The sequence below is a fragment of the Martes martes genome (genome assembly GCF_963455335.1).
Source record: "Martes martes genome assembly, chromosome: 7".
Taxonomy (NCBI): domain Eukaryota; kingdom Metazoa; phylum Chordata; class Mammalia; order Carnivora; family Mustelidae; genus Martes; species Martes martes.
Window position 1 is genome coordinate 78,375,330 of NC_137894.1, and position 17,092 is coordinate 78,392,421.

Consider the following 17,092-nt stretch of genomic DNA (forward strand, 5'->3'; position numbering starts at 1 on the left):
GACAGAGAGAGCACAAGCAAGGGGAGTGGCAGGCAGAGGGAGAGGGAGAAGCAGACTTCCCTCTGAGCAGGGAGCCCGATTTGAGGCCCAATCCCAGGAACTGAAGATCATGACCTGAGCCTAAGGCTGATGCTTAACCAACTGAGCCACCCATGCATCTCCGAGTTTTGCTTTCTTAAATGGCCAAGGCCTTGCTGACTGAGTGTGGAGCAGGAAAAATGAATAGGAAAGCAAGAGACCGATAGAAGATAGCAAGGCAAGGGGTCTCCCATGTAGACCCAGGAAAACTTGAGTGTGAAGAAGATCAATGTAAAGGGGCTCAGGAAGGACAGGGGAGAAGAGGGAGTCAGGAAATGGCCAGGAAGCTCTCCTACGTAAATTATCCAAATATAAATGCAATGTGGTTTCTCATGTGCTTCTACTTGCATTCCTCTAAGTAAGTGAGGTCTTAAAAGTACTAACGTCTTATGTCAGTATTTCTTTTTTATCTTTTCCCTATTCTACAACATGATTTAAAGAGCCCCTATATAGAGGTGAGAACTTAAATGGGCTTATCTCTTTGTATTCCCAGAACGTTTTAGGCCAAAAGTATGGAACAGACTAAGGAGATTGTTCACTGTCAACTATCTTGTTAAGTTGACTTATCTATAAACTCTGAAGGACTCTGAAACGTCCCCTACTAACATCTTTATGAAAAGGATAAGGGGAAATTTTGTTATTTTTAATAAAGGACTTTATAGTTAGGTATATAGATTTATAAAAAATTCGGTAACACAACTAAAAGTCATGTATACACAACTGGTAAAGAGATGTTTTAGAAAGTTTAGACTAATACGTTTGCTGCACTTGGCCCTTGCTCTTTTATAACAACCTTTATGCTTTATAGGTTGACTAAAGAGAAGATTGAGTGGTAGTTGAAAAATCTTTCCAAGAGGAAAATGACTCTTTTTTCCCCCCTGTAGAGCTGATATATAACAAGTTGACATTTTAAAAGATTATCATGTGTAGCTGAGACAAGGCCATCATAGATACTTACTCATAAGCTATATTTTTTGCATTGAACCAAATGGCCAAACTTGTTTTTGTATTTGGCAGTAACAAAAGAAAAGAGAATAGAAAGAATCATGCCTTATTTATCCACATTCTCCATACTATACTGGTGAATACTTCTCCACTCTAGAGAAGATAATATTTGGAGACTGGAAATTTAAAAAAAAAAAAAATTCAAGGCATTATTTTCTATTATAATTCATATTACCTTTTTAATTCCTTAAGTGTAACTCTAAGATAAGCTTCAACCCAAGTAGTCCATGTGACTTGTTCACAATTTTACTCTTCTATATAAAATATGAAATAGCTTTCCAATTTTTCCTACTAATGTCCAAAGTAACTGAATTAACTTAAAAGTGGTTTGATGACCACAACACTATGGCAGACTGGTGTTCAGAAAGAATTGTGCTAACTTCTCAGGCCTACCTCAGGAATTCAGATAATAAATTTCATGGCAGAATAATCTACTACTGGACTCTCTGGCCATCTGTTTGTTGCATTTAAGTAACTTAATTTTCAGGAAATGAAACATTTGGTCAAGTACAGGAAAGAATAGTGTCCATTCACACTTAACAGATTGATGACATATCCATGGGGTGAATATAAATTATTCTGAAGTCTGGAGGAAATACCATTTGGAGATCGAGACAAAAATTTTCCTGATTCAAGTTGCCTAGAAAATTCTTATGTAATCAATGGAAACTCATCACTAAAAGCAAAAGTTTTTATAAAAGTTACAATATTTTATCTAAAAAAAAAAAGAAATAAGGATTTAACTAACTAACATTTTTAGTGTATGCATACATTCTATTTTATATTTTTTTGGATTCATGTTAAGCAATATTTCATTAGTACTTATATTCTTTAATTCTAATAGTGTTGCTTTATTTTAATATTCAACTCTGAAGTTGAGTATTCATTCCAAATATTTAGCTGTGATAAGTTAAAGGTGTCATGTTTTCCCCTTCTTTATCCTGCCTTCAGGATTATTATATTCAAACATGTGAGAGGGAGGAAAGGGGAGAATTAGAATCAACTTATCTTTTTAACAGGTTATTTAGGAGCAATACAGCCTATATGGGGACTTCTGCCTACTTTCCTATCAAACATCTGAATGATTTAGTTCATAATGAGACAGAGAGATATAAACTTAACAGTGCTGAGTCCAAGGTCTAAATTCTAAATGGCATGCCAAACAGAAGGAAGCATGTGCTATTACACAGTGGTATTGGTGGGGACGTGAGGTGCCTTTCTCAGAAGTAAAGCACTGTGGCAATGGCTTTGTTAATCCTCATTACTGCCCGTTTGCCAGGGTTGAGAGAAGAGCACACTTTCTTATCCATTTTCCAATCACATTCTTTTTCAATTCATACTTCATTTAAGGCCCCTTGAAATCACCATCTTTTGATGTCTTATAAAGGGGAAATAGCATATAATTCCCAGAGAGATGCTATAAAAGTGAATGTAGAAAGCAGATGATTATAAGAAGACTCAGTAAACCTAGTAACAAAATGGTAAGGGAAGCTCAGCTCTCTCTCCTAAATTCCAGAATCTTCTATCCAAGTGTCTTTTAGGTTTGTTCATGTAAATGAATGATGCCAACAATGGGATCAGTGTCTTTCCATCCAAACTTACTCTTCTGGTGTCTCCTCTCTTGGTAAATGGCCTGCCATCTAGGTCAGAAACCTGAGTCACGGGGCACCTGGGTGGCTCAGTGGGTTAAAGCCTCTGCTGTCAGCTCGGGTCATGATCCCGCAGTCCTGGGATGGAGCCCCGCATCAGGCTCCTGGTCTCTGAAAGTTTTAGATCTCATCCCCTTAATTTCTCTCACAGTGATGCCTCACCTTCATCCTAACCATCAATGCCTTGGTTTGAGCCTTACTTCTTTCCTCGGGATGGACCACAGCCTCCCAAGCAATCTCGTCTTAGGTCTTGCTCTCCTCCAGCCCACTCTTCAAAGGGCTGCCACTGTGATTCTGATCGTTCCATCTTACTTCCAGTTCAAAGGGAATCACCACAAACTTTCGGAGTAGATGTACCCCATTAGCGTGGCACAAGGACCCTTCACCATCAACAACTTATCCTTCCCCCACCCCAATATTTTCCCAGCTTCTTTTTTTCTTCTACGTATCTACCCTTCTCTCTAGCCATAGTAAACTATTTTCAGAACAAGCATCACTCTCTCTCTCTCCTTTCTACACTTTCATACATACTTACTTTCTCTCAGCCTGAACCAGACCATTTTGGCTGGTCTGAATATTTAGTGGTCAGGCAGCTTTCATTGACTCCCACAGTTTGACTTGGATGTCTCTCTAATCCTCTTTCCTCAATCCTTGATAAATTCTCTTTCAGAACAGTTAGCATATCATACTCGGTAACCGGTAAACTTGTGTATCTTACCTACAAGACTACAAGCTCCATAAGGCCTAGATTTTATCAGTTATATTCCTAGTCAGTATAAGCCTAGTGCCTGGTATGTATTAAATGCCCAGTGCAAATCTGTAAATTTGACTGAAAGACAAGTTCCTAGATCTCCTTACTTTTTAGTATATAGCTAACATTCTTTAGGATTTAAATGATTTTATTGAAGAGATGATAACGCATGTCTGGCATTTAATCAGCACATTTTGCATCAAATATGATATATGCTGATATCTCCTCTTCATATAAGAATATAGGACATGAATTTTTCATTGTAAGTTCACTTGAATCTGCTAGTAAGCAATCTCAGGATTCTGATAATGACTAATATCAGAGATGCCACCACCGGTGTGAGTTGAAAAATGATTTTCTGAAGTCTCAAGGGAATGACAAAGACATTCACTTCTTCAAAATATACAAATTTTGGTCACTGCTCTGTTAAACACTTCAGCATCTTTGGTAGGAAGAAACCCATAATTTTCCCGTGATTTGGGTGATTTGTATTTATTTTGTATCTAATTTTCAATAAGGAGATATTCATAGCTTCATTCTCAAAGGCCAATAGGCAAGAGTTATCAGCAAGAGAGAAGCAAAGAAGCAGCAGGTGAAGGCCACCATCACGACGCTCCTTTTAAATTATGCCTTTCCCTCCATGCCAACCCCCGCTCCCCCCGGGTACATGAGTTATGAAAACCCAATTCCCTAGGACTTCATTATTGTCCTGAGGATGAGAAATAATGCATGAAAATGGGCTTTTCAGATAATAAGGATCACTGTACTTCCGCCTTCTTGTGTAGGGAAGACTTCTGGACTCTCTTCTCTTTCTCCATTTTTGCTTTAGCCGGGAGCAGGCATGACTACAAGGAAAGTCTCAAGGTGTGGAACATAATTTAAGGAGTAGAGTCCTTGGAGACAGACTGCCAGAGCATATTGGAGCTCTGCATTTCCCAGCCCTTGACTTCCATTTCTTTGTATGTAAAATGGCATAAGAATAATGTGCCTAAATCTGAAGTGTGACTAGGACTTAATGTGTATAAAATACTTGAAATCGTGCCTGGTACATAGTAAAGGTTAACTGATATTATTATTAGGCAGATTTTCGGTGATTTTTAAAAGATCTGGATCACATTTTTCTCTCTAGTTGGATACCTGAGAGTTTACAGTAAGTGGCAGCAAAGAAGATTTCCTTTTGCTTTTCATCTAACAGAGGCTACAGGGTAAGTGTGAACTGCCACAAACTTGCACCTTCTAGTGTGTCCTCCGCCATCCTTCCCCTCACTGTGTTTTTAGACCTCAGTTATGGCAGAGATGCATGTGCTCTGAGGTCAACTAAGTGAGGGCTGTGTCACACTAGGTGAAGGCCCTCCTGGCCTCAGGTGAGAATGAGATCACCTGGTTGTTGTATGTAAACGTGTGCCCATTTCATGCTCAGCTGGCAGAAGGTCTACAGTTTAAATGAGCTCCTGCTATAAGTAGTTATCTTTTAGTGTTTTTGGCAAATTTCATCTGCAAACTTTTACGAAGGTACATTGATAATAACCTAGAACAAAATAAAACTAACATGTCAGAGGAATAAATGCACACAATATTACTTCAACCACAAGACACCCGATAGAACAATCTATCCTCCTGTATACAGATGTCACTGGCTGACATTTAGATCAATGGGGCCACAATCAAACGTAACCCACTGGATTCCCGGAACTCAGAGACCTTCATGTAAGTTTTGGTAAGAGTTGTTTGTCTGCTCATACCAGCCATCACAACTGGAATGTAATTTACTTTTGTTGTAGCAGTAGTTAGCACAGATTAATGCCAGTTTAATACAGTCCAAAATTTTGTGAGAAAAACAGTAAGTTGAAGCCTCTTCATTAACTGCTAAAAACAAGAGATACGCCTGTATCGTGCCTGGCTCTCAAAACAGTCAACTTGCAGGTGGCCAGCTTGTAATGAACAGTTGACGACAACGTCTTACAGAGCTTTAAGTCTTATGGATTCTATTAAGTAACACTGGCCCAAGAAATAAAAAGAAAAGAAAAAGAAAAAGGACCAATTCAATATTTGCACAGCAAGAAAATCAACTGAGGTCTGATGCATGATTTTGTATTCATGTATACCCATAAGCCTATCTACACATCTCTGAGTCATTCTTCTCTTCATCAATTCTGGAAAAGCTTCAGTCTAGCTTTGGATTCCAGGGTTGCTGCAAACACATGATAAATATAATGAGTCCTCTCCTTTCCCTATAAGAGAAGAAGCTAAGGCGGGGGGGAATGGGGAGGGAGTATATATAAAACAATACTTAAAAAAAAAACACAAACCCTCCTGTCATCTTCTCTTATACTGTTTCAAGCTTTTTTTGACTTCTTATCAGGTAGAAATAGTACAAAGATATGGGATATTTTCCGTCTATCACCAGGAATCCTTCAAATTAGAGGTATATGGAAGATTAAAAAAAATCTAGATGTTCTAAGTCTGTCTTCTGGACTGATACACTGAGGTTTCACTGAAATTAATGTTTATATATGGGTGAATTTGATACTGTAATTTTGGGGGGAGGAAGAGTGATTTCTATCAGGAAAACTTGGGACAGGCCCTCAATAGACAGAATCTCATCCGTATTCCAGAGCCTACCCCTTGACCCCTAACTAAGTCCAGAATTTCAAGTTGACTAGGTAAAAAAGTGTTGATATTTGAGAGCCAACAACAAAGAATTCAAAGACAGAAAATTAATGACTGATCAATACTTTCAAACAAAATCAGTGTTAGTAACATTTCACCCATAAAATATGACCCTCCCTTCTTCCATGCTATTACTCAGTTTGTATTTAGGGGAAAGGCAAGATTTAAAGTATGGTTTTTAAAATAGAAAAATTGGAATCTGTAAATCAAGATGTGTTTATTGTATATAAAAGCTGAAAAACAGCTCAAATATCTGGATTTTTTTTTCCAATCTGCTATCAAATGCATAGCAATGGAGACACATCTGGAATACTTTTTTTATTTCCTGTTCATCTATCTGGCTAGAGACATGAATGCATAAATCCCATCTAGTCTTGGTGTTAGATTTAAAGTGTAATTTTTAACAAATCATATCTCTGTAGCCCAGCTTCTATATTTAGATGCCAGCACTCCAGAAAGTATAACATTCTATTATGGCGTTAAATGATCTGTGCAGATACATAATCCTTCTGATGTCTTATATATCAGATAATGGGAAGTGGAGCAAGAATATAGGGTCTACTGGACAGGAATAGAAGACAGAATGTTATGTGCAAAAAGGTCAATTGGTGATATTTCACATTCGTGTAAGCTTTCTGAGGTAAAATGTGTTTAATTGGCATATTCTCAAAATTAAATAAGTTCTTAACTATGGGGCTTTAATAAGGGAAAAGACTATATTCACCTTCAAGACATGGATGACCTGGATATCACAGACAGAATTTTCTAAACTGTCTAATGAGGGAATCCTGACTCCCATCCCCTTCCATGAAGAAACTCAAAAGACTAGTGTTCTTCCAAAAATATGATGGGAAACACTGATTTAAAAAACATTTTATATATTATTTAATTTAGTTAGTTCTCCAAAGCATTCTTGCAAACCAAGTACAGCAAGTCAGATGAACTCCAACTCATAATTAAGGGAAGCAAAGTTTAAAACGATTTCCCCCCCACCCCCCAGAAGGGAATAGTTTTGACTTGGAACCTGTCTTTTTGACACTAAGTTTTCACTACAACTAACTTCTTACTGAACAGAATATCTATTTGGAAAAATTTCTAAGTTCCTTTTCCTTTTCTTATAATAGATGTTTGTTTCTTTTTTGCCTCTATTTTAAATACGTATAAACCTAGTCATTGGGCTTCATTTTTTGGAATATGCAGAAGGTAACAAGATTAACTTAGAGCTGCAAAACATGTCTTATTTGAAGAAACAATTTCATGAAAATTCTTCATGCAATAAAATACGAGGAAATATTTGAAGAAATATAATAAACAAACATATTAAATGAATTGACAGAAGTATAAACTAACCTTTCCCTACACACTTAAAGAAAAAGTCAAATTTTGCAAATTGTTCTCTAGAGAAAGAAAAATTGGCTCCTTCATGATTTTTCTGAAAAAAATCACCAGTTTGCAAAACTTTTCATTTTCCCACTCACACTTAGCAATACTATTCTTTGCTTTTCTATCATGATCATTTCTTCTCCACCTCCTGATCATCTTTCTAGACTAAGAGAACAAAGCCATTTACTTATAAGATATATATTTCTGGGGCGCCTGGGTGGCTCAGTTGGTTAAGTGGCTGCCTTCGGCTTAGGTCATGATACCAGGGTCCTGGGATCGAGCCCCACATCAGCTCCCTGCTTAGCAGAGAGCCTGCTTCTCTCTCTCCCTCTGCCTGCTGTTCTGCTTACTTGTGTTCTCTATCTCTCTGTCAAATAAATAAATAAAACTTAAAAATATATATATATATTTCATCTTGCTCAATGAAGACAAATTGCCATGTTTTTAGACAAATGATAAGGAATTGTTTATTATCTTATTGGCATGCTCTGCAATTCTGTATTCCCTGGGCTGCTTCAGGGTGACATAATTTGTTCAATAAATATTTACTAAGGCCCTTCAGGGGCCAGGCATATGTTAAGGTATGTTTCAGCCTGAGTCTAGGCTTTGAGTCAACCATGTTCTTTGTTATGATGAAACAATGTGTTTCAAGGTTCTCTACTTAAGGAATTCACCAGCAAGTTATTGGAACCGGTTTCTAGAAGCTAGACTTTACAACCTAGTGTGGCAATGCTAATACTACTTTAGTAAGTATGGAACCTTTCCTATCTGCCACGCGCTGATAAGAGTTTCACAAAATTATCACATCTGAGTCTCACAACATCTCTACGAGGTTTTCCAGAGAAGGAAACTGAGGCTTAGACAGTGCAAGTAACTTGTCCAAGCTCCTAAGAACTCTTAAATTAAAAGTCTGAGCTTTGAACCCAGGCATCTGATTCCAGAACTCATGTTCTTTAAATGCTGTATTACACATCGCTTTAATTTTTTCTGTGGACTCAAATCCATTTAGGACTGGGGTCCTAACAGGGATGCTTCAGGCGCTGTGCCACTTAAGCCTCCTCACTATGATCTCACAACCCATCTCGGCATATTGTCTGGTTTTCTGAATGCTGCCTGTGGTCAGTCTTCTCAGTGCTCCCTCTGCCTGTTATGACATCCACCTTGACAAGCTGCCTTGATGACTCCTTATTTTCCTGACTGGCAGGACTTCCCATACAGCTCATTCTATTTCTAAACCCATGTACCACCACCACATTATAGTTCTATGTTACCAAATCCCCTCTCGATTTTGAGGTTCCTCTGTCTTTAAAGGTATTGCCCTGACATATTCTCTGACTTCTTTTGCACCCAAAGCCCAATTTCCCCCCTAGGATCCAGCTTTTGAGACAGCCTGTAACATCTGAAACAATTAACAGCTATTCTACAAACTCTCCCCCCTCATCAAATACCACAATTTTCTAATTAGAGCCTAAAATTTAATGATTCATGCAAAAGGTTTTATAACAAAGGCCCTGAAAGTTTAGTACAGTATGTGATTTAAGACAATTTTGTCAAACGTTAACCTATTACTTGTAATGTTTTTACAACTATGCTAGGCATTGTGGAAACTGAAAACCTTCACATTTTTTTATAATCTAATTATGAAGTAAGAAGTATTTGATAAGTATTACTGTTTTATATGAAGACTAGAAACCATAAGTAAAACAGGAGATATGGAAGAGAGCATAAGACAGTCAGAAAGGATTGATACATCTCAAAGATCAATCAAATGTGGATAAACCAAGGAAACCAAGATGGGCATCCAGGCTTGGAATTAAAAGCTGACCAATGGCCAGAGGTTAAGGGTATGATAAGAACAGTAACTTGAAGAGAAATGAAGGACTCAGTTGAACAAGAGTGATAAGGTCCAGCATGATTAATGCACAATGCTAAAAATGGATTTGATGAAATAAGAAAACTAAGCTAGGGAGGGACAGGATGGAAACCCACTAAAGACTCATCTGACTGTGGTCTTTAGGATGGACCAGGGGAAAAGGCAGGGTCAGTAAGATGATGACAGAGTGGGGTCGGGGGAGTGGGGAACCAAACTATCAGAATATCACCCATTGCAGTAATCAAGTCATGAATTTAAAAGTCTGGTCAAGAGATGCCTGCGTGGGTCAGTTGGTTAAGTATCTGCCTTCAGTTCAGGTCATGATCCCAGGGTCCTGGGTTCGAGTCTCACACTGGGTTCCTTTTTCAGTGAGGAGCCTGCTTCTCCCTCTGTCTGCCACTTCTCCTGTTTGTGCTCTCTCTCTTTCTGATAAATAAATAAATAAAATCTTAAAAAAAAAAAAGTCTAGTCTAGACTAGTGCCAACAGAAATGTTAAGGATGAAGCCAAGACAACAACATAGCAAGAGGAACAGGGGTACTTTGTCACTACCAGATGAAAATAGCAAATAGTCTCCAACAAGGTTTTTTTTTGCCTTTAGACATTTTTCTCTATAATATGCCATCTCCAAATGCTAATTTGATCATAACATTTTTTCAAAACATTTTGATAATTTATAATCACCCAAGCATAATACAATCCAATCAACTTGGCACAATATCTAAGGTTCTCCATGAACTCACATGAAAGCCATTTCCTGGTTCTACTGCACACTATGTCCCACCACAGCAGTCTCCTAACCAAGTAGGCATACTCTTGGGGAACAGAAAGATTTTCAAGAGATATGTGAGCAGAGCATAGTTTTAGGAAAATCTGTTTTGTTTATATAGTTTCAAGAAAATCTGTTTTGTTCATATCTGTTCCTTACTGCCTGGAACATGGTGGGTGCTCAATAATATATGAGGAATGAATGAATGAATCAGACCAGTCTACAAATAACTGCTAATACAGAGCTGAAAATATCTGTGTAGTTCTCAAATTCTCCATCCCCATGTTTCCTTTCATAATAATTTTTCTTCCTTTCTACGGATGCTTCTTACTCACTCCAAATATTACTAGAGTGCCTTGCCATGGGGAGAAAAATCCTCTGAGAGAAAAGTAGAGAGAAAATGTGAAATACTGTGCCAGTCTGAAATGAATGATTCTAACATGGAAATCATTTCATCTGTAACTTAGTTTCTAATTCACGCTTTCATCAAAATTAGAGATTTAATAGATTTATTAGCAGAGAGAGGGCTAAAATGAGTTTCTGAAGATAAATTACTGTTTCTGTTTATTTGAGCTTTTAACTTGGCTCCTATAGTTTTAAAAAAAGAAAGAGAATGGTTGCTGAATTCTAATTCAAACAAGTAATATTCACACACCAATTTATGAACTAAATTAAAAAATCAATCTCAATAGTGTATTTTCAGTAACATTGTATTTTTTATGTTTAACAAGTACAGATAAAATTTTACAGAATAAAGTTTTTACTAATAATTGTAATGATAACTGAACTCAAAAGAATGCTTTAAACACTTATTAAGGTGTTGTAATCAAGAAATTTAAAATATATACTTATTTTTACTGTAAATAATTAGAAAAGGGGACCAATAAAAGGCTTTCAAGTATAAAAACACATTACATTAGAATACAATTTTGTGGAAAAAGTGTAATATATTCAAAGAAAACAAGGAATACTGTGAATCATATTGTTAAGGAAGAGCCCATTCATATATTTTCTTAAATGGTTGGTAAAGTATATCAAATGTCTATAACAATTAGATTCAAATGCACACTTGGAAAGGAGTGATATAATAGCTTTATTTTAAAATATCAGTATTTTTAATATAGTACAAAATTAAAACCCTTTAAGTGATAAAATAGTTCTAGCTATCATCTTAAAAATATACAACCCAGGTACAAGGTACAATGTTTTTCAGAATTCTTTTTGAAGATACATGCAGAAAATGTTTGAAAGCTACTCTTCTAAAATGATCTAAATTTTTCTACTCATTTTTCATAGAATATTTATTTTACTAAGGTGGCCCCTGAGCCTAATAACTCTTTCCAACATTTCTTTGGTTATCAAAACCCATGAATCTTTCAAGACTTCACCAATGCCATATTTCTCTTGGAACTGATTCCAGCATCCTGGCCTCAGTCATAATCCATGATTCCTTTCACTATTCTTCCATAACTATCCGGACTTGTAGTTACTTGTACCTGACTGCCCAGATAGATGATAAACGTCTTGAAAGGTTTCATTCATTTTTATGTGTCCCAGAGGCTCAGTACATCGCCTTGTATGAAGCAAGAAAGTACTTCGCAGGTACTGTTGATTGACCTCACATTTTTATTAATAGAGGAGGAGGGTTCTTGCCTTAGCAATTGGAAGAATGAAAGCAAAACAAAGTTAGGGAGAGAGTATCTTGCAGGGAAAGACATGAGGATTAAGTGTTTGGTTTTAGGTTGGCTGGTATGGGGTGAGAATTGCCCAGCAAAGTGGAGATGTCCTAACGTCAAAACTATGAGACTCAAGTGCCTCCAAGATAAATTAAGGAATGACCTGGGAAGGGATGACAGAAGATGCATTTAAAGTGGAAGATCTCACTCCGGGAATGAGTCCCACATTAGCACAGGCCAGTTTGCTGAAAGAAAGGAGAAGTTCAGGAAGAAGCCTGGAGGAACTAGCAGGGAAGGAGAAAAAGGATCTTGTAAATGTGGGAGGAACAAGTGACCAATGCCTCATGAGGACTGAGATTAGTCAAGTTGGATAAAAACTGAAAAAAGCCAAAGGGTGCTAGGTGGGCAGAAGGAGAAAACAAGGGGATGGCAAAAGGACCTTGCATTTTCTTTAAGAAAGGTGTGGAAAGCAAAGACACAAAGAGTGTATGAACAAGAATAGAAAGAAGAGGAGAGCACACATCTAAAGTGTATGGAAGGGAGAACTGGATGCACCCGTGCAAGGCAGCCTGGACAAATCGAGACCATATTTGGTTGTTGCTACCGTTTTGCTTTTGCGTGAAGAGAGACTTGAATGGGAAGAGGAGTGCCTCACAACAGAAAAACCAGAATAATAGAGGTAATTTTGGAGGTAAGTGTAAAGGGATACATTTAATTTATGGCTTATAAAATTCTTCTGTATTTTTTTCTATATTGTGTATTCTATATTCAGTCCTTTTTAAAATCCAAAATGCGTTCACACACTGTATCATAAACAGAACTGCTCGTGTTGTAATTCTGACCAAACAAGTCCGTGTTAGGAAAGTGTATTAAATCTACCAGTATTATTTAAAGTTTAAGTTTCTAAGTTTTGTAAGATATAGTTGCCATCTCCTTGTAAAACGTCAGTTTTCTGTGATATCCCTAATCATAAAACAACAATCTTCTTATTCTTATTTTGCTGACATGAATAGAAAAAAAAAATTCAAACTTGCTACCTTTTTTTAAATCAAGACACAACTTTTAAAATAATAATACAAGTAGGATTCCTTGAGGATTTTATGAAATATCTAACATCTGCATTAATTAACATTCTACTGAAACATAATAATAATGAGGTATTTACATCTAATGAAAACAGGCTATTCTAAATGATACAAGTAAGCAATGACTATGCCATAAGATTCACACTTGCCTTAATTTTTCAACTACTCAAAAATATCTGCAGGGCTTAGTTTTGTAATGACTGAATCAGATTTTGGAAAGCCCTGACTTAGGTTATATAGCAAAGAGAAAAGGGACAAAGAAAGAATTCTACTGTTTCACATATTCCTTATTTACACAATTCTGAAGCCTTCTATAAGCAAAGGTACTTTTCTACAAATAACAGAAACAAATCAGAATTTGACCAGAGGACTAGGAGAGCTTCATGAGCAAGGACTTCTGTCATTAGTCACTTCAGCCCATATGGCCGCTTCTGGAGAATCAGGAGGAAGGGGACAGGGCAGAACTCGTGAAACTCCAGGTACGGCCATAAACTAGGACTCCAGCTTTTGTGAGTAAGGGATCACAAGGCAGAGGATACCAAATGTTTCTAGGAATCACTTTTATATCCAGAGGGACAGAATTCTGTTCCTCAAGAGTAGTGAAAGAAAACCTTGCTCACCATCCAGTTGACTTCAGTCATGGTACTTTTTCTGAACATTTAAGTTAGTGAGTCAGAATTCTAACCTCCACTCTCTATCCCCATTACCACTTTGTGTTTTCAGGTCCAAAAAGATGAATTCTTACTTTTGATAAGAAATAGAAAATGAGGCAATGAGGGCTTTCAAAGAACTAACCCCATTAACCATAGTTAATCCTTCTTACTAACCAATCAACCAATTAACCATTAGTAGCATGGTTGGATACCTGGTTGGATACTAGTAGGCCATTTTATGTGACAGGATGGTGTTTCTGTACAATTTTAATTCAACAAAAATTCATTCAACAAATATTTGCTAAACATCTGATTTATGCCAGGAACAATTTCTGGTATTTGGGATATATCAGTAAACAAAAGAATGATATCTAACCACCCCCCCCGAAGTGTATATTCTTGTGAAGGGGCTGGGGCAGGGGGTGGGGAAACACACAACAAATACAATAAATGAAATTCTGTAATAGAGAACAAGGTGATAAGTGCTATAGAAGAAAAAAACAAAGATCAGAGTAGGAGGGATGAGGGGTAAGGATAGGAGGGATGAGGGGTAGGGATGGGAGGGGTTTTGAGTGAACTGTAGCTTTCAATAAGGGAAGAAGGGTACTTATACAGTATATTTGAGCAAAGACTCAAAGGAGGTAAGCTTGAACTTCACTGTCTCTGGATATTGAATCTTTCCTGAGAGGCTGATAAATCAGACAATGGTTAAAGGGTTAAAGGGTTAAAACATTTTCTTTCATTAGTTTCAGTTGGGAGATAGGATGAGTCCCCTAATTTTGACGAACAAATTTTGAAACAATTGGCAACTTTATGACAAAATATGAACCTCTGAATCCCATATATGCATATAATGAAACCAAGCCTTAGTAATTTGAATCACTTAGCTATACCTTCAGTCAGATGTTTGCAACTTATTTTTCTGTTGAATTTTCAATCACATGTTACATTGCAAACATCTGACTGAAGGTATAGCTATGTGATTCAAATTAAGACCCATGGCAACAAGACAGCTCTTTCTGTCCATGCTTTCATAAAACCACCTTAAAAAAAAAAAAAAAACAAGACCCATGACAACAAGGATCTTTGTGTCTTGTCCCCACTGTATTCACTGGACCCAGGACAGTGTGTAGCTCATGACAGGTACTCAATGAAAGTGAATGGTTAGGGACAGAGGGGATGAGTGATAAGCGAAGACTTTTGAGATTCCAGGCCATAATATGAGAACTGGTCAAACGCTTTACATGCTCAAGGGGCAGAATGTGACTTTCAATCTAAACAAACTTTTTTTTTAAGACCATAATGAAAAATTTCCCAAGTGTCTGTTTATTGTATCTGAGTTGCTGATTGCACCTATTCTTTTAGAAGAGGAGCTGGGAGGCAGTTTAGGCTCAGGCGTATCTTATTTTTCTACCTCACTATAGAGTCCTCAGCTGATACCAACCAACAGGCTTGGGAGAGCCAATTACAGGGCTTAGACACAGAGAATTAGACCTCCAGCATCTATCCAATCACTCTATGCCACCGCAAAAACAGGTAGAATGACAGAGCCATGTTAACCAGGAAGCTTCTCTCTCTCACGTCTGGTTAGCAAGAATAAATGCCTCTGTACATATGCCAGTCCAGAGGTTGGTATGTTACAAAGGATCTGCCTTCAGGACACCACTTGGGAGTGGAGACTGGGAGAGCAGGGGCCAGGTCTGGCAAGATGTCATTTACTAAGTTTTCAGATGTCATTTACAGCTCAGTGTTTCCAAGTTAAGAATTTTCTAAAAAATCTTTTTCAGTAACCAATTAGCAAGCATTACGCTATGAATGTATGAAACTGGCACCTTCAGAGACTGGTTATCATCTTTCCCAGGAAAACAGAGAACACTGTGGTAGCTCTCTGTGTTACACAGTTGTCCAAAAGCACAAAAACACCATCTTTAGAAATTCTGAGTCCCAGAAAATTCTGTGTTATTTTTCTATGTATAACAGGCATTATTTTTGGTTGTCTGTACACATGAGCTCCTTTAGGGCAGAAATTGCATCTTTCTCCATTTTTTATTGTATGAAACTCAATAATGGCAGTTCAATGAAACAATAAGTGAAGAATGCAATCTGTTTTGCTTTGTTGGCCACGTTCAAATGAAAATTACTCAATAAAGCTATGAATTAAAAATTATGACCACATTGCACAACAAGTAGAGAATTACGGTGGTTATATAAAATATGGGCATTTATCAATGGCTTAATTGTCTAGACTGAATAGCTAGGTCGACCACATTGAGCAAACAGTTGCTCAATTTCCTTTTAGTCTGCGGAAAAAGTTTTAATGGTTACAAAAATTATATATACCGCATAATAACCTTGACTAACATATTCTGGCTTGAAAAGGGGATTATTGTTAATGAAAGGAGTTAAGTAACATGCTCAGTATTAAGGGAAAGGCTTACAGTGAGAGACAAAAAGGACATTAATAATACCAAGACGATCCGATTCTCAGGCATACACTACTCATTTACCTGATATGCTGACAGTTACATACTGAATTCATGTAATTATCACAGCATAAAGGAGGGATGTTTATGAAGGCAAGGTCATTTATAATGTAAAACAAAATGGTCTCAGCATGTCCCCCATGAGCAAATGCTGAAACATTACCAATTTAATGAGCATTAATAATATATTAAAACCCAGAATTAAGTACATAAAAAGAACAACTCCTGCCCAGACTTAGGAGAGATACTACCCAGGCAATAGTTTGATGCTCGAGCTGCCTTTGCAGTTATTTTAAAGTGTTCCCAAAAAATCTACACCACAGATACCTGGAGAACTTTTCTGTGTTCTGTGTAAGTTGAGGGAGTGTTTTAGAGACTCCAAATGAAAAACAAAGAAGTACCTGTAGAATTGCAACCTCGTTACGAAGCTGGCTTTCTTGTTTGGTTGGAAATCTTAATTTGTCAATGATTTTAATAGCCACATCTCTTCCTGTTTTACGATGCTTTCCTTTAAAATAGAAAGGGGAAGATATTAGTATAATGTTATTAAATATCACCTATATTAAAGAACACCAGAATTTACAAGGACAATTTTGGGAAATACAAAAATGTTTCAATGAATACATTAGGATTTCTAACAAGCACTGACTTATATCCATCAAGATTTCATTTCTTAGCTCCATTATTCTAAATCAAATATGTACTATAAAATTAGCCACAGTTTAGAACTCAAAAGTGGGACATTAAAAGCTATACATATCAACAGCCTGATATTTTCTCACAAAAATATATGTTTTAGAAACAGGATATCAGGCTACTTAATACACACAATCTTATACCACCAGCAAAATGCTCTCCTTAAGAAAGTATAATTTTAAAGTCCTGATAAACTAATGCATGTCGTAAAGGAAAGAATAAAAGGTCTTGGCTCTCACTTACTAGCTTGGTGACCCTGAGTTTTAGGTTCCTCATGTTCAATGGTAGGGTTGTTGTGAGCATTAGGTGAATTAAGATACTT

The 17,092-nt window shown here is 37.0% G+C and overlaps 1 protein-coding gene across 1 annotated transcript in view; it reads right to left on the reverse strand.

The window, feature by feature from the left end:
* Positions 1-17,092, reverse strand: part of PRKD1 (protein kinase D1) — a gene marked incomplete at its 5' end in the record, with an annotated part of 327,016 nt that overhangs the window by 25,714 nt on the left and 284,210 nt on the right. The window contains one exon of the mRNA XM_080808642.1: positions 16,476-16,582. Coding sequence (XP_080664768.1) covers positions 16,476-16,582 — 107 coding nt within the window. The remainder of the gene's footprint in view (positions 1-16,475; positions 16,583-17,092) is intronic.